The 18,635-nt window shown below is 45.4% G+C and overlaps 1 protein-coding gene across 3 annotated transcripts in view; it reads left to right on the top strand.

Annotated features, from left to right (window-relative positions):
* Positions 1–18,635, top strand: part of map4k5 (mitogen-activated protein kinase kinase kinase kinase 5) — a 113,881-nt gene that overhangs the window by 69,356 nt on the left and 25,890 nt on the right. For all 3 annotated transcript variants that reach the window (XM_048974129.1, XM_048974130.1, XM_048974128.1), the window contains exons 15-19: positions 3,747–3,805; positions 5,163–5,230; positions 7,325–7,369; positions 7,448–7,490; positions 7,567–7,777. In XM_048974129.1, coding sequence (XP_048830086.1) covers positions 3,747–3,805; positions 5,163–5,230; positions 7,325–7,369; positions 7,448–7,490; positions 7,567–7,777 — 426 coding nt within the window. The remainder of the gene's footprint in view (positions 1–3,746; positions 3,806–5,162; positions 5,231–7,324; positions 7,370–7,447; positions 7,491–7,566; positions 7,778–18,635) is intronic.

Below are 18,635 nucleotides of genomic sequence, written 5' to 3'. Positions count from 1 at the left end.
TATTTTTAGGAGTTGTTAATGTGTAAATTCTGTCAATGCTATAAGGTGTGGGAATGTTTCTTTAAAGAGTTGAGCATTCCCTTTCAACATAGAGCAAACCACACAGTCCTCTGCATTTCCTACGCAATTTAATTGTGGAATAATAACCTTCTTTCACCAATAAACACAGCTCTACTTTTCTTGACTCATAAAACATGGACACGCAGATCTCGCTTTCAAAACACGTTGTACTGCTTTTCCATTAAAATTTAGTTCCAGGTAAAACAACAACTAACAAGAATTTTGTTTCAGTTTAAATGATATATTTCTACTTTAACTAAAACAAAGAATACAATTTAAAGTAGTCTTAGCAAGCAAAACAAATACACGTATACTATCGGGTTTAATGGTAAAATCGAAATTCAATCGATTTGTTTAATGCATGTACTAAACACAAATAAAAACAAAATATGATAACGTTTAAGATAAACCATGATAAAACTAACTTACAAACCTCCCCTTCTCCTAAACATGCAGGAGTAGCACATTTTTTTTAACTTTGGATATGGCATAATGTCAACTTGCGCATATGCTGTTGGAAGCTTAATGTGTTATCACCTGATATTGCTAACATCCATCCATCCATTTTCCAAACTGCTTATCCTACTGGGTCGCGGGGGGTCTGGAGCCTATCCCAGAACCAATGGGCATAAGGGAGGGAACAACCGAGGATGGGGGGCCAGCTCATCGCAGGGCACACTCACACACCAGTCACTCACACATGCACACCTACGGGCAATTTAGCAACTCCAATTAGCCTCAGCATGTTTTTGGATTGTGGGGGGAAACTGGAGTACCCAGAGGAAACCCCACGACGACATGGGGAGAACATGCAAACTCCACACACATGTAACCAAGGCGGAGACTCGAACCCAGGTCCCAGAGGTGTGAGGCAAAAGTGCTAACCACTGCACCACCATGCTGCCCCCATATTGCTAACAATGGTTTACAATTAGCCGGGCATGAACTGGAGCCTGTTTCAGGATTTCTTGCTTTGCCAGGTAACTTGTCACATTTAAGATCTGAGGTAATTATAACTGAATGAAGATGAAGGCCATTTAAACTGGGGTAAATTAAATCTGACAAGTTATCCAGCTAAGAAATCTTGCTTTCTGAAATAGGTCCCTAATTTTGCTAAATAGCTTTCTGACTTCTGGCTATAGTAGAACATGGTTAACTCAGGTGTGACGTCATTCCGAACTCCAACTTCTGACCTCCGAGATAAATGGAGCGCAGTATAATCCCATGTATGCACTGTAAATAAGAACGTTAATTTTTTTCGTTTTTGTTTTTTTTTTACTGTTGTGCAAAATGTCAGTGTAGTCATGTAATTAAGCCTATTGTGAAATGTAAGGAGAGGAATCTTGTGCTTTCCTTCTATGACGATGTTCTAGACTTCATCTGATATGTATGTATATAACTGGTAGCGAAGAGTAGATTTTGTCCATTAAAAATAAGGGTAACACTTTCCGCTAGGGAGCACAAATAATGTTGTACACACTTACTTAATTAACAAGTAACTGTGTTACTTACGTACTGATCCCATGTTCATTCATCATTAATCAATCATGGCGGCTCATGTATTTCATGCAAGAGGTATATTAGCTCATGATTTGTTCTCGAGTAGTAACTGAGTAATTAATCAGTCGAATCTCGCATCAAGCACGTAATTCAAAAAAACACGTAAGAATTTACACACGTTTCAGTTAAGCATATTCCCCCCTCATCAATGCAGACATGCCCATCACACTTCACCCAAAAAAAGAAGGCATGTCTGTTCAGGAAGTATAATTAATTCATCAAGCCAGAAAAGGTGGTTATGCCCTCAATGAATTTGGCAACAAGCAAAATGTGGAACATGAACTATTTAATTTACATTGCGAACCTATGTGAAATCCACAGAAACTCTTTTATTTTTGAAAATAAAAGTATGGCGGTATCTTGCTATACTTACTATATTACTATATTGCCAATGGTATTGGGACACCCCTCCAAATCATTGAACTCAGGTGTCCCAAACGCTTCCATAGCCACAGGCGTATAAAATCAAGCACCTAGGCATGCAGACTGCTTCTGCAAACATTTGCAAAATAATGGGTCGCTCTCAGGAGCTCAGTGAATTCAAGCATGGTACCATGATAGGATACTACCTGTACAATAAGTCCATTTGTGAAAATACCTTGCTACTATTAGAGGTATTATAATAAAATTGAAGCAATTGAGAACAACAGCAACTTAGCCACGAACTTGTAGGCCACATAAAATCACAGAGCTGGGACAACACATGCTGAGGCACTGTCTGCAAAGTCAATAGCTACAGGCTTCCGAACTTTGTGGCCTTTAGATTAGCTCAAGAACAGTGTGTATAGAACTTCATGGAATGGGTTTCCATGGCCGAGCAGCTGCATCCAAGCCATTAACTTTGCTACCGACTAACTACAACAGAGGCAAAATCAATGTATTAGGCAACAATTATGATGTTAGTCTATTGTCAGTCAAACTTTGAGATACGTGGTATGTTACTGTAATGAGTTTGTGAGAATGACCCATACTGTGTTTCAGAACAACGTTGCCTTTCTTTCACCCTTCAATTCATAACAGATCTGTAAACAAGCAAATATGCCTAACCAAGAGATATGGTGTAAATGTTAGTATTATTAGTAGCCTGGACTGAAAGTTTAGATCTCTAAACAAGGTAATATGTTACACCATAGACTACAATGTGTTAGGTGTATTCCAAACCAATTGCTAACCAATCCACTGAAAACCCACACATCTACATCATTTAGTGCAGAATAGTTACCAATTAGGTGTGTGTCCTGGTCAGGTAGTTCTGTTGGGGACCCCTGACGTAGTGTATGTAGTATATGTATGATAAATATGTATGTGTACAAAAATAAGGGATGAACCAGAATTCAAAACTAAACAGTTCATGATCCACCCAGAAACATGTAGTGTTGGTCAGTTGAAGTACTTCGAGACCCACTTCTGTCCCACTCTCGCAGAAGCAAAAGTACATGCACTGCGGCTTAGGATTGCAAGGACATGATACTTCCTTTGAACCTATGTTTTAGTCATTTTCATTAAAAAAAAATTTCAATCAACTAGTGTAGCTTAAGTGATTTGTCTGCTGGACTTGTTGACAAAGCAGATGTCACTTGAATCCTGCTTAATGGTAATACACTTGTATACACTTATATACTTGTTCTATATACTTCATGTGTTTTATACAGTGGATATACAATGTATACACACCCCTGTTAAAATGCCAGGTTTTTGCGATTTAAAAAAAAATTAGTGCTTTTGCAAGCAAGGGTGGACCAAAATTGGCAAGATAAGATATGGTATACTAATAGACTTCTACCCAAAAAGACCGCTGTATTTAAATCAAAAGGTGCTTCAACAAATTATTATTTTATGGGTCTGCATACATATACAACCAGCTTAGTGTACTTTTTTTATACATATATATTTTCCCCCTAACAGATTTACTTGTTTTTCAATTGAATTGTACAGGTGTACTTCACTTAAAGTGAGTTGTCAAGTCTTCATAAGCAGCTTGTTGAAAGTTTAAAAATAATTGAGTGAATTACTTGAAGATTATCATTTTCTGGAGAGATTACATTTTATATTAAATCTCTTTGTATGTCTATGTGTTTGTATTATGTGTCCATTTGCATTTATAAGTCTGAATAATTCTCTCACAGTTGACAAAATGAAGTTTGAACCCCCACTCCAAAAAGAAACTGAGGCTCATGCTGAAATGGTAAAAGCCTTATTTTATTGAATTACTTCAGCTGTCAAAAATATGCTCACCTACTGCCATGTGATAGTAATTTTCTCCCTGAATTCTGAAGCAAATTTAATATAACATTTTTTTATCTTTACATTATATATAATATATAATGAAGTTGTGCTGAAGTCGGGGTTGATTTTATTATACCAGTAATTCTTTTTTTATACATAAGCATTTTTTGCTTTCTGATAGATGACCAATATTAAAAAAAACTCGAAAAAGTTATCTCAATACATCACGTTTTTAAAAAAACAAATATGTGATGTAAAAACAGAGAACAATATCGCGTTACGGATATTAGTCACACTAGCACATTTACAGTATACTAATGGTACCCCTACTGATTCATAGAACACGGCATTGGCTGTCGATTTCTTTTGCATTCACAGTAAGGTAAAATGAGTAAACGAACCATTTCAGTGTTTATAGCAAATGCGTTTCAGGAGGCAAACCCAGGACGCATTTGCTATGTAGCCTATGTAAACATTAGCACCTTTCAAGAAATTTTAATTTTTTGTGCGTTGAATTTACGTTAACGCGTACTTACTATTACAAAATAAATAGTAAGCTGATCACACGGGGATTCCACGCGAGGTAGATGAGGGGGCGTGGCACACGGGAGGATCGGACGAACAGGTCATGACAGTTCCAAAGGGAATTAACCTTCAGAATAGGATTCGCGTCTTGTAAAGGAACAGTACAGTATGTATATAAAATGGAACGTTTCTATAAGAAAGCCACGTTTTTAGGGGATTTTTTAAAACCAATTTTACACTTAAAAGCATGAAAACTTATAAATTACTACGAAAATTAAGCATAAACGTGCGAAAAAATTGCGGATGCAAATAAGTTCGGTTCCAATTAAATTTTCGCAGATCTGTGAATCTGAGGGCTTACTGTATTTAGTTGTATAACTGAATATATGTAAACATGTTTAACAGAAGTTGCATTAGCTAGACGACTGCCTTTTGAAAGATAAATTAGGTATGTTAAGGAATCTTGTCCCTTAAAGTACGGTTCCAGTTCTATCTATAACGTATTAGGGACCCAAAACTGCAGTTGTATATCTGTATTTTGAGACCCCTACCTTTTACCCAGAATAGAAGATTATTTTTTATTTGAAACTGCCTGCATGCTTTCATTAAGGAAAAATAACAGAATTTTTGTTGTTTTTATAATAGAAAATGGAGTATTGTTTTGTGTTTAAATGCGATTTCTGTTTTTAGCAAAGGCAGGAAAATGTTAAATAAGATTTTATTCTTTATGAACAAAAGGAGAAATATTGAAAAAGGAGAAATATTGACTACATTCTGGGTCTGCTCTTCAGGACATTACCAAAGAAAATGACTTCCCTTCCCAGTGGAATCCCTTTGCTGAAGGAGGAGTAAACATGAAGTGAGTCAAAATGAAAATGCTTTATTATTGTAATTGTATTTTTATTGCTTGCATGTCACAGGCTGATGGTAGAACAAGGAAAGCAGCTATTCCTCAGTGCAACTGTCCCGTGTGAACAGTTTGTGCAATTCTTTCCTTTATTTTTGTCTTTGCCTGTTATCTTCTTTGTTGGGTGAAAGCACCCTTCTTAAAAGTGTTGAGGAAAAGTTGTTCCAGTGGTAAAAATTGGTATTTTGCTACAGTATTCATCCCTAATTGCTTGTTTTAATAGAAAGTTGTTTGTATAGTTCTGTGTTGTGATAGTATGAATAATACTTTACCTATACCTATGTATGCTGTGTGACTGGATCCTGGACTGGATGTCAATATTGTGACTGAATCCTCATTCACAGAAGGCACAGGATAACAGTAGAAATGTAGCAGAGATTTTTTTCAACACTTGTGCTAAGTAGACGATGTGTAATATATGGTAATGCTTTACATTAACTGCACCTTCATAATGAACATTCATGTAAGTATACATTTTAAAGCACAGCATGGTGCAGGTGGGGAAAAAAGGGTAACAATCCACTGGCAACTCCGTGACAAAACGGGTTTATTAACATAAAACAGAATACAGAGGTAGGCACAAAATAAAAGGACCACGAGGGGTCAAAAAGCCAATAGAGAAAACAAGAACTAACTATAAGATTCATAAAGTAACCAAACAAGGAAACAGCACAACACAGGTAGCTGGGTAATAAAACAGGAGTCTTAAACACACAGCAACACAGAATAACATCTAACAATGTCCGACTGAGGAAATAAACAAAGGCAGGCACTTAAATACAATGATAATAAAAACTAATGAGAGACAGGTGTGAATCAAACAACCAATCAACGAGGCTATAGGGCAACACGACACAAGTAAAGAAACTACTAAGCACTAATGAACACAGAACTAAGGAACTTAGAAGACCTGAAACTAAAGAAACACAGGGAAATACCATACTAGAAAAATCAAGAAACAAGTAAAACAAAACATAATCAAGGTAGGGGCAGAGAACCAAAAACCAAAAACATGATAAACAGAGGGATAAACAATACCAAACTCAAACCAAAACAGGAGCACAAAGGACTAATAAACACAAGGAAAAACAGAAAACAAATATAAAAAAAATAAAACAGGTGAGGCTGACTTTAAACCCATGATTGCAGGGTTGCAGCCCCTGTGCTGTACACTCATTAAGCCATATAGCAGTCCTGGGATCCAGGCAAACACCCAAGGGTCTAGCAAAAAGACAGAGGGAACAGGATGGCCAGGAACACCTGCTGGCCAAACAGGAACATGACACATAGGACAGGACCAGATGGGCACCGATCCTGACAATACCTGTTAAGGTCTATACCTTCTAACCCTGCCTTTTGTGTCTTCTCCCTGTTTAGCCGGGAAGTGTAGCATGCCATCCTGTCCTTCTCCCTGTCTCTTACCCTTCCGTCCCCCTGTGCCTGGTCCCTAGTGTGTTTTTGCTATTATCTGCACTGCTGCATAGCTCAGTGGGTTGAGCATGTGGCTCTGAATGTTATCTTCGCTAATCATGAGTTTGAGGCTGGGCAGAGGATAAAATTTATTTTGGTTGGTTTATATTGGTTAATTTTCCTTAGATCAAAAGTTCCCATATTCCTGATTTTCCCCACGTAATTATGAGAACTGTATGTATAACAGTGTGTTTTCAGTAGGCCATTCTATACATTTCTATACACTTTGTTGTGTTCTATACACTTTGTTTGCATAATCAAGTTTTTGTTTTATATTGCGTTTTAAAAATGATTAGTCTACAGGAAATTATCAAAAAAATGTATCAAAAATAGGAATCCTGTATTGGATAAACAGTTGTAAGATGGATGGATGAACAGATTGTACTGAAGGAAATTTCAGTAATTTTGTTTGTGATGAAAATCATGTGTCATTGCTGCCATATAAGAGCATATTTAGAACTACTCCTACCCCCACTTTCCTGGGGTTGTGAGCCCTGATCAGCATATAGTGTGCCTATTTATACTGCCTTACACATCCACATCTAACTTTCTATATGCCTTTTATGTTTCCTTCAGGGGACACACTGCCAATCTTGAGGATGCCTTTGAGGAGGTGGAGCTGTAAGTATAGGATAATCCACCTGTGAATAAAACTTAACATTATTCCTCAATACACTTAAATGTAGCTTTCTTTTTTAGCTCTACCCTGAAACATGAAGTTCCACCTCCTCTTCCTCCCAAGGTAAAATAATCTATTTTATACCTATTAGATATGGATTTTAGTTCAATTATTAACGTAATGGTCATGTCTTTGACAGCCAAGGTTGAACATCTGCTCTGACGACATGAACCTTAATGAAGAAAGGTGCCTGACTGTGCGGCGGGTGCCTAGCTGTGAGTCCAGCCCCATCTCAGGCTTACGCAGACCAAGCACATCAGAATCGGGTGGCAGGGCAGACCAATGCCCTCTTGACTACTACTCTGCAAGCGTTAGTAGTCCAGGCCTGGTGGCCCACTCATCTGACCTTGGTAACTTTTTTGCTTGCTCTCTCTTTGTAGTCCCATAAATTATAAAATAACATTCTTACTGTTTTAAGGAAATGCCTTGTGAATTCTATCTGATACTTTAGTTACAAAAAATAATCAGTATCTATTCTGCATTATAGACGAGACCTTTATAAACATTAATAATGCATAATAAACATGGCTGTAATACATTATAGCTTTTTATATATATTTATAGCCATATTTATGCAACATTACTTTATGAATGTGTTCATAGATTCTTAGAGATATGGCATTCATAGAACATGTTACAAAAAACACTTTTTTTGTGTAATACTAGAAACAGCAACAGTACAGTTTGTTGCTGGGTTTTTCTCTGACTGCCTCACTGCTTATTCCAGGGATTGGGTTTGACATGGCTAGTGGAGTTGCCATTCATCCCATATGTCAATATGAATTGCTCTATTCTGTTTCAAACCACTATGGGACGTGATTTGTCTGGCATTTCTCGAGATTGAATGTGGAAATCTGAATTGCTGGTCTGAGACTCTAAGCACTCTCCTGGATGGTCATGATTGGAGTAGGGAAATAAGTCACCTTGTAGCACACATTTTAGACAGTTTACAATACACAGAACCAGTCTGTTGTATGTTGGACATTAAATTGCAAAAGTACTGCCACACTACCAATATCTTTTTACATTATATACATAATCTACAATGGGCTCACCACCCATGGGAGGGGCAATAGGGGTCGGGTGCGAAGTGATCTGGGCGGCGGCCAAAGGCGGGGACCTTGGCGGTCCGATCCCCGGCTGCAGAAGCTAGCTCTAGGGACATGGAATGTCACCTCTCTGATGGGGAAAGAGCCTGAGCTGGTGCGCGAGGTTGTGAAGTTCCGGCTAGATATAGTCGGACTCACCTCGACGCACGGCTTGGGCTCTGGAACCAGTCTCCTTGAGGGGGGTTGGACCCTTTTCCACTCTGGAGTTGCCCGCGGGGAGAGGCGCCGAGCGGGCGTGGGCATACTTATTGCCCCCAGGCTGGGCGCCTGTACATTGGGGTTTACCGCAGTGGACGAGAGGGTAGCCTCCCTCCGCCTTCGGGTGGGGGGACGGGTCCTGACTGTTGTTTGCGCTTATGAGCCAAACAGCAGTTCGGAATACCCACCCTTTTTGGAGTCCTTGGAAGGGGTGTTGGAGAGCGCTCCTCCTGGGGACTCCCTTGTTCTGCTGGGGGACTTCAATGCTCACGTGGGCAGCGACAGTGAGACCTGGAGGGGCGTGATTGGGAGGAACGGCCCCCCCGATCTGAACCCAAGCGGTGTTTTGTTATTGGACTTCTGTGCTCGTCACGGACTGTCCATAATGAACACCATGTTCAAGCATAAGGGTGTCCATATGTGCACTTGGCACCAGGACACCCTAGGCCGCAGTTCGATGATCGACTTTGTAGTCGTGTCGTCGGACTTGCGGCCGCATGTTTTGGACACTCAGGTGAAGAGAGGGGCGGAGCTGTCAACCGATCACTACCTGGTGGTGGGTTGGCTCCGCTGGTGGGGGAGGAAGCCGGCCAGGCCTGGCAGGCCCAAGCGTATAGTGAGGGTCTGCTGGGAACGTCTGGCGGAATCCCCTGTCAGGGAGAGTTTCAACTCCTACCTCCAGCAGAACTTCTCTCATATCCCGGGGGAGGCGGGGGACATTGAGTCCGAATGGGCCATGTTCCGTGCCTCCATTGTGGAGGCGGCTGACCGGAGCTGCGGCCGCAAGGTGGTCGGTGCCTGTCGCGGCGGTAATCCCCGAACCCGCTGGTGGACACCGGTGGTAAGGGATGCCGTCAAGCTGAAGAAGGAGTCTTATCGGGCCTTTCTGGCCTGTGGGACTCCAGACGCAGCTGACGGCTACCGGCAGGCCAAGCGGAATGCTGAGGCAAAAACTCGGGTGTGGGAGGAGTTTGGTAAGGCCATGGAGAACGACTTCCGGACGGCTTCGAGGAGATTCTGGTCCACCATCCGGCGGCTCCGGGCGGGAAAGCGGTGCAGCATCAACACTATTTATGGTGGGGATGGTGCGCTGCTGACCTCAGCTCGGGACGTTTTGGGTCGGTGGAGGGAGTACTTCGAAGACCTCCTCAATCCCACCGACACGCCTTCCAATATGGAAGCAGAGTGTGGGGACTTGGGGGTGGACTCGCCTATCTCGGGGGTGGAGGCCGCTGAGGTGGTCAAAAAGCTCCTCGGTGGCCGGGCCCCGGGGGTGGACGAGATTCGCCCAGAGTTCCTCAAGGCTCTGGATGCTGCGGGGCTGTCCTGGTTGACACGCATCTGCAGCATCGCGTGGACATCGGGGGCAGTACCTCTGGACTGGCAGACCGGGGTGGTGGTCCCCCTCTTTAAGAAGGGGGACCGGAGGGTGTGCTCCAACTACAGGGGGATCACACTCCTCAGCCTCCCTGGTAAGGTCTATTCGGGGGTCCTGGATAGGAGGGTTCGCCGGATTGTCGAACCTCGGATTCAGGAGGAGCAGTGTGGTTTTCGCCCTGGCCATGGAACAGTGGACCAGCTCTATACTCTCAGCAGGGTTCTGGAGGGTTCATGGGAGTTTGCCCGACCTGTCTACATGTGTTTTGTGGACTTGGAAAAGGCATTAGACCGTGTCCCTCGTGGGGTCCTGTGGGGAGTGCTCCGGGAGTATGGGGTACCGGGCTCCCTTTTAAGGGCGGTTCGGTCCCTGTATGACCGGTGCCAGAGTTTGGTCCGCATGGGCGGCAATAAGTCGGACTCGTTTCCGGTGAGGGTTGGACTCCGTCAGGGCTGCCCTTTGTCACCGATTCTGTTCATAGTTTTTATGGACAGAATTTCTAGGCGCAGCCAGGGCGTTGAGGGCGTCCGGTTCGGTGACCTCAGGATTAGGTCTCTGCTTTTTGCGGATGATGTGGTTCTGTTGGCCTCATCGAGCCGTGACCTTCAGCTCTCACTGGAGCAGTTCGCAGCCGAGTGCGAAGCGACTGGGATGAGAATCAGCACCTCCAAATCCGAGACCATGGTTCTCAGCCGGAAAAGGGTAGAGTGCTCTCTCCGGGTTGGGGATGGGGTCCTCCCCCAAGTGGAGGAGTTTAAGTATCTCGGGATCTTGTTCACGAGTGGGGGAACGATGGAGCGGGAGATCGACAGGCGGATCGGTGCGGCGTCAGCAGTCATGCGGGCGCTGCATCGGTCTGTCATGGTGAAGAGAGAGCTGAGCCAAAAGGCGAAGCTCTCGATTTACCAGTCGATCTACGTTCCTACCCTCACCTATGGTCATGAGCTTTGGATAGTGACCGAAAGAACGAGATCGCGGGTACAAGCGGCCGAAATGAGTTTCCTCCGCAGGGTGGCTGGGCTCTCCCTTAGAGATAGGGTGAGGAGCTCATTCGGGAGGGACTCAGAGTAGAGCCGCTGCTCCTCCGCATCGAGAGGAGCCAGATGAGGTGGCTCGGGCATCTGATCAGGATGCCTCCGGGACGCCTCCCTGGGGAGGTATTCCGGGCATGTCCCACTGGGAGGAGGCCCCGGGGAAGACCCAGGACACGCTGGAGAGACTATGTCTCTCGGCTGGCCTGGGAACGCCTCGGGGTCCCCCCAGAGGAGCTAGACGAAGTGGCCGGGGAGAGGGAAGTCTGGGTCTCCCTGCTGAGGCTGCTGCCCCCGCGACCCGACTCCGGATTAAGCGGGAGATGATGGATGGATGGATGGACATAATCTACATTTTAAAAGGTTATTGCAGCTGCTGAGCTGTCGCTTTCTTCACTGTCTACCATATCATTGGTTGGAATTGCGTTTGTTTCTGTGATGTGATAGGGTGATGTGTGCTAACAAGCAATATTCCTTATTGAGAGTTAGGGGTGTAATGATATACTCAGCCCACGAGACGAAACACGATACTGGGTTCACGAGAACGAGACGATATTTTAACAATATTTTAAGTAAAACTTCAAAGAGGAAATATATTACTGGAAAGCAGCATTTGATTTGATTAATTTGAAAGACAAAAAATGCTAAATAATGCAGATGTATGGTGAAATGTGTTAAATAATCACTATCATCATATGCATTAAGAACACAACAAATATCTAGCACCATAAAATATTTTGCCGCAAACTCAAATGGCAGGGTTCTCTCCTATTTGAGTTCTCAATTGAACATAAAATATAATATAAATAAAACAATATAAATAATAAACGTAAAACTTTTTTTAATGTTTTCTTCACCAGTGCAGTGGATTTAAGTAAAGAGCTATGATGGTGCTGAAAATGGCTTTGCACAGTAGTAGCATTAGCCGCTGTGTTCGGCATTATTTTCCTACAATGCTTACAGATGGTTCGTGTTTTGTCTGTCACCCTTTTACTGTTTATATTTTCTGCCGGGTACCCAAAATACTGCCAAAAGATTTTAAAGTGTCTGGGGCATCTACGGGGGCGGCATGGTGGTGCAGTGGTTAGCACTGTTGCCTCACACCTCTGGGACCCGGGTTCGAGTCCCCACCTGGGTCACATGTGTGTGGAGTTTGCATGTTCTCCCCATGTCGTCGTGGGGTTTCCTCCGGGTACTCCGGTTTCCCCCCACAGTCCAAAAACATGCTGAGGCTAATTGGAGTCGCTAAATTGCCCATAGGTATGCATGTGTGAGTGAATGGTGTGTGAGTGTGCCCTGCGATGGGCTGGCCCCCCATCCTGGGTTGTTCCCTGCCTCGTGCCCATTGCTTCCGGGATAGGCTCCGGACCCCCCGCGACCCAATAGGATAAGCGGTTTGGAAAATGGATGGATGGATGGATGGGGCATCTACTATGGTAATTTCTTCAGACACCTGATTTGCAGTGCCTTCGCGAGAGCGCTTTTCACTCTTGCGAGAAATCTCGTCATTTTATAATATCGCAAGATCTCCTGACACGAGATCTCGTTACACCCCTATTGAGAGTTTATTATAGTTTCTCATCTTCATATCCTTAAAATTTTATGCAATGTTAAGTTGATATATTGTTCACTCAGTCCTATTATGAATGTGCTTCATTATTAAATACATTAAGCTTGCATTATAAACTGTTAGGTTACAAGAAATGATCAAGGGTCAGGTCAGGTCAGGTTGGGGAGCATCCACCACACAGCGAAACTCCTCGGGATCCCGGTCAGCGATCCCCCAAGCAGACACATAGTCCAGTCCCACCCTCGAGAAATGGCCATCCATCTGCTGCAGCCAGGTGTTATGTGGGCTGCTCATTCGACACAAAGTCAAGCCAGCAGTACCCAAGGATTCTCCAAAGAGACAGAGTACCGAAGGAGCCTAGTCTTTGTCTTAGCTCACTAGATAGCATCCATGTTTCACAGCCATACAGCAAGACAGGGAGCACCAGGACTTTAAAGAGCTTCGTCCTCTTGCAAAGATAGCCGGAGTGCCACACACCCCTCCAACGACCCCATGACCTTCCATGCTCTTCCAATCCATTTGTTGACTGCATAGGAAGAGTCACCAGAGACATGAATGTCACTGCCGAGGGAGGTGAATCTCTTGACAAGGTTGACATTCTCCCCGCAGACGCACCACTGATGACTGTGTCTAAGAAGTCATTAAATGCCTGGGTTTTGGTCTTTCTCCAGGACACCCGCAATCCCAGACTTTCAGACTCCTCACTCAGTTTATGGAGATCCCCAATCAGAGCCTCCATTGACTCCGTTAAGATCACGATAAGATCAGTAAATCTTTCTTCACCAATGGACACCCCACAGTCGCTGGACCCCACAACCCTGCCCAGCACCCAGTCCATACAAGCATTGAACAGAGTAAGAGCCAGAACACACACCTGGCTGTGAAAGGTTGCGGAGCGGACGCTGTTTAGTGGGAGTGGATTTGGCCAAAAAAATCAGGGTCAGCGTGAGAATAAGAAAAATAGTTTTAATTTTTAGGGGAAAAAAGAATCACACAATAAGGATCCATTGTCCCAATTCCTAAAGATTAAAAACAACGGTCAAAAACTTCCTAATTACAGCAAGGTTGGGTAATCTCTTAAATGCAGAGAACAAAATCACCCCATTCCCAGAGCCTCTGTGCTCATACACCATAAAAAAAAGACTCTCCCCCCACGACTAAACAGCAAACATATATCCGGCGGCCAGCACCATTTACAAACAACGGGGAACACATAACAATCAATTAACTCCTAAACAAACAAAGAGACTCTGAGACACCCGCCCAACTTCTCAACTCTGCAAGTAAACAGATTTCCTTAATGGATGAAAACCCAATCCATCCCTATGTCACCTGAGAAAGGACAATACAGAGGTGGCTTGATCAGGGCCTCCTCTGTCTCCCCCCCTGGCCATAACCCACACGGGCTAGGCCAATTAGGCCCGGAACCAAAGAAATATTCCCTCGTTTCTGCCCGGCACCCTTTAGCTGCTGGCCAGAGCAAACAACCCAAAGACCAAACAATCGACACGGATGGCACTCCCCTCGTGCACAAATACCCCCTTGCGCTCAGGTTTGCGCCCCTACCTAAGCACAATAAACAGGTATGTATATGCACGAAAGTCTGTGTGTGCCTCCTGTATCGGTCTCCTCAAAGGGCTTCCCTGTGCGGTCGCTCCATGACCGTCACACACCCCCCCACCTCTGGTCTCACGCTGGCAGGCGGGAGAGGAAGTCAGCCGTAGCATTGCTCCGCCCCGGGATGTAGTTGATGGTGAAGCGATACGGCTGCATGGACAGGTACCAGCGGGTAATCCGTGCATTGGAGTCCCGCATGCGGTCCATCCATTGCAGCGGCCGATGATCTGTCTCCAGGAGGAACTCGCGGCCCAGGAGGTAGTATCTGAAGGTGTCAAGGGCCCATTTGACCGCCAGGCACTCCTTCTCGACTGTTGAGTATCGCACCTCCCTCGGATACAGTTTACGGCTGATGTACGCCACTGGATGCCTCTGGTCTGGTTCACCCTGGAGAAGCACTGCACCTATACCTGTATCAGAAGCATCAGTCTGCAACACAAATTGTTCTTTAAAATTAGGACAATACAATACCGGCTCATCACACAGCGCATGCTGTATGTCCTCAAAAGCGTTCCTGGCATCTTCAGACCACTGCACCTGGACTGGACAATTCTTACGTGTCAACTCTGTAAGGGCAGCTGCCCTAACAGAAAAATTGGGCACAAATCTTCTATACCATCCAGCCATGCCCAGAAACGACCGCACTTGAGTCTTAGTCTGTGGAAAGGGGCACCTCTGAATAGCCTCAAGCTTCTGCACCTGTGGCTTGATGATCCCCCCACCAATCACATAGCCCAGGTACTCGGCCTCCCTCTTGGCAATGGCACACTTAGCAGGGTTGATGGTAAGACCTGCAGCTGCAATCCTGCCCAAAACATCCTTCACATGGTGGACATGATCTTCCCACGATGCACTGTACACGATGATGTCATCGAGATACGCCGCCGCGTAGCCATTTGTGCCGGCCAACACCTGGTCCATTAATCTCTGAAAGGTTGCGGGAGCTCCATGCAACCCAAATGGCATTTTAGAAAAATGGAAAAGACCCCAGGGGGTCCGAAAAGCAGTTAGTTTCTTGGAAGGGTCACTAAGGGGTACCTGCCAATAACCTTTCGCAAGGTCCAAGGTGGTTACCCAATTGGCATGTCCTAGAGAGTCAATGAGGTCATCAATTCTAGGAGTGGGATATGAATCAAATTTAGAAACCGAATTTAGATACCTGAAGTCAACGCAAAACCGGAGGGTCCCATCTTTCTTGGGTACCAACACTATCGGACTACACCACTCACTCTTCGATCTTTCAATGATGCCCATGGCCAGCATCTGGTCAACCTCCTTCCTCAATCCAGCAAGGAGCCGTTCAGGGATGCGGTAGCTCATGCGTCGAGGTACGGCGCTCTCACATAGGGTGATATGGTGAGTTACTAGCGTGGTATGCCCTGGCTGCTCCTTGAACAGGCCCAGGCCACAAAGACCGTTGATGTCACTTTGCTGAGCCGGGGAGAGATGGCTGAGGTCAAGGGTGCCCCCCGTTGGTAAAGGTAGGTACTGCTCCTCCACCTCATCCTCCTCTGGCACTCGTCGGATCAAAAGTACCTCAGCACCTGAACCTGGTCGTTCCCGCCACTCTTTCAGGAGGTTGATGTGCAAGACCCGTCTGGGGTGCTTTTGCCCCGGCTTAGCAACCTCATAGGTTGTAGACCCCAGCTTCCGAGTGACCTCAAAAGGGCCTTGCCATTTCGCCAACAATTTGCTGGAGTCACTTGGCAACATCACCAGCACTTTGTCACCTTCTACAAAACTCCGAACACGGGCTCTCTGGTCATAATAATACTTTTGACACAGCTGTGCCTGTTCGAGGTTCTGTTGTGCCAGCTCCGCCATACTCTTCAGCCTTTCCCTCATCTGCAACACATATGAGAGGATGTTCTTTGGCTGTGGCAGATCTTCCTCTTGCATCCAGATCTCTTTTAATAATGCCAGGGGTCCCCGCACATCCCGGCCATACAACAACTCAAAAGGTGAAAATCCCGTCGAAGCCTGCGGGACCTCCCGGTATGCAAAGAGAAGATAGGGGAGCCAGTTGTCCCAATCTGCTCCGGTTTCACTAACAAACTTCCGTAACATCTGCTTGAGGGTCTGGTTAAACCGTTCAGTCAGACCATCGGTCTGTGGATGATAGGGTGTAGTCCGTATACCCTTTATCCCTAACAATCCATAAGCCTGCTTAAGGAGCTTGGACATAAAGTTGGACCCTTGATCTGTAATTATAGCCCTAGGAAACCCCACCCTTGAAAACAATTGCACAAGACAAGTGGCTACTGTCCTAGCCTTCACTGTTTTCAAAGCAAAAACCTCAGGGTACCTAGTGGCATAATCTGTGATGACCAACATAAATCTGTTTCCAGCTCTACTGCGCTCAAGGGGGCCTACCACATCCATCCCCAACTGCTCAAAAGGTGTCCCTACTACCGGCAGAGGCTCTAAGGGGACCTTTGGGGCACACCTACTGGCAGTTTTCTGGCATTCGGGACATGTTTTACAGAACTCAGCAATATCTTTGGCCATATTTGGCCAATAAAAATAGCGGCTGACTCGGGAAACTGTCTTCTGATCCCAACAACTGTCTTCTGTCTGCCTAAATGGCCTGCCCAGGGAATCGAATGGCCTAAGTCAAGGACTACCCCCCTAACTTCCTGAGGCACTACCATCCTTGCCTCTGCACCTCCCACTTTAAACAACACACCATTCTTAATGGCAAACCCCTGTCTGGAAGTCTCTCCTCCATTACCACTGAGTTGCTCTGCCTGAGCCTGCTGATATAATGGGCCAATATCTGCGTCTTGTTGCTGCATTAAGCTCATATCCGGAGGGATCTCTAAAGGAACCTCCAACATTTCGGGGCAAACCTCTCCTTGACCCTGAGCCGCCCCAAATTGAAACTTCTCCTGTCTCCTCTGTCTTTTTGTCTTCCTGGACTTCCCAGGCTGAGCTTCAATGTCTGCATTCTGAAAAGGCAATACAGGAAGCGGTACTTCTTCCTCCCTCTTTTTAGCCATAGCCCTCGTCACTGTCATGTTACACTCACCACTCCCAGGTACTAAATCAAGCAGCAATGGGAAGTCCTGTCCCAAAATCATCTGATATGGCAGGTTATCCACCACCCCAACCTCCAGTAAGTAAGTCTGTCTAAAAACCTGCACATACACCCTGGCAGTTGGATGCATTCTCTCTTCCCCATGAACACACTTCAGTTGGGTCATCACAGAGTAGTTCCTTAACTGGATTGGGACCAAATCAGAAGACACTAAAGACTGCATACTACCAGTATCGACCAGTGCCTTAACCTCCCGCCCATTCAGGACTACAACATGACAATGGAGAGCTACAGGCTTCTTAGGGGAACTAAGCCCAGGCACGGTACATATACAAGATTGGTTGGCTGGATTATTTGGACATTTTGGTTTTATATGACCCTCCTGCCCACACTGATAACACACCAAAGGTTTAGAGCCACTAGTCCTCAATACAGGGCTCTGTTTGACCGGACCACCCCTATCAGCCACAGACTTACCCCCACTGCTGATCTTCATCAAAGGCGGAGACAGCCGGGTGGCCCTATTGGAGATGGACCTGTTGGAATCTCTGTCCCGTCTCCACCGAGCACATGACCAAGACTGGGCCTTCCGTCGGGCAGCCACAAAGACATCTGCCAGCGCAGCAGCATCAGAAGCAGATGCAGGGTTACGCTCCCTAATCCACACCTGGAGTTCTGGAGAGACCAAACGCAGGAACTGTTCTAAAATGATAGTCTCTCCAATCTCCTCTTTGGTGTGGTGTTGTGGTTGGACCCATCTCTGGTACAGGTCCCGCAGCCGGACATACAGCTCCTTTGGGGTCTCTTCTTCGCCCACCTCTGCTCCACGGAACTGCAGTCGGTAAGTCTCCTGGTTGATATCATATTTTGCCAAGATAGCCTCCTTCAATAGTGCATAACTAAGGGCGTCATCCTGGTCCATACTGACATAAGCAGCCCTAGCCTTGCCCGTCAGGAGGGGCGCCAGTCTAACTGCCCAGTCAGTTGTTGGCCACTGACACGCCACCGCGATTCGCTCAAACGTCACTAAATAATGTTCTACATCATCAGTCTCACCCAATCGTTGCAGTCTAGGTTCCCTCTCTATCTGAGTTCTAATTTGGCTACTCGTCTGAGGTGCACTAACCAATGGTGCTGGATGACGTCCCATGGCTGACGTTCTCTCTGGTGGCTCACGTCCACCAGCAGCATTAGCAGCAACCCCAGGATCTGGTGCGGTTCTGACGTGTACCTCCCGCTGTAGGAGGCTAAACTGATGTTGCAACGTC

Source organism: Brienomyrus brachyistius, chromosome 14 (genome assembly GCF_023856365.1).
Source record: "Brienomyrus brachyistius isolate T26 chromosome 14, BBRACH_0.4, whole genome shotgun sequence".
Classification (NCBI taxonomy): domain Eukaryota; kingdom Metazoa; phylum Chordata; class Actinopteri; order Osteoglossiformes; family Mormyridae; genus Brienomyrus; species Brienomyrus brachyistius.
Note: the sequence above shows the minus strand (reverse complement) of the source record. Positions and strands in the feature narration are given on the sequence as shown.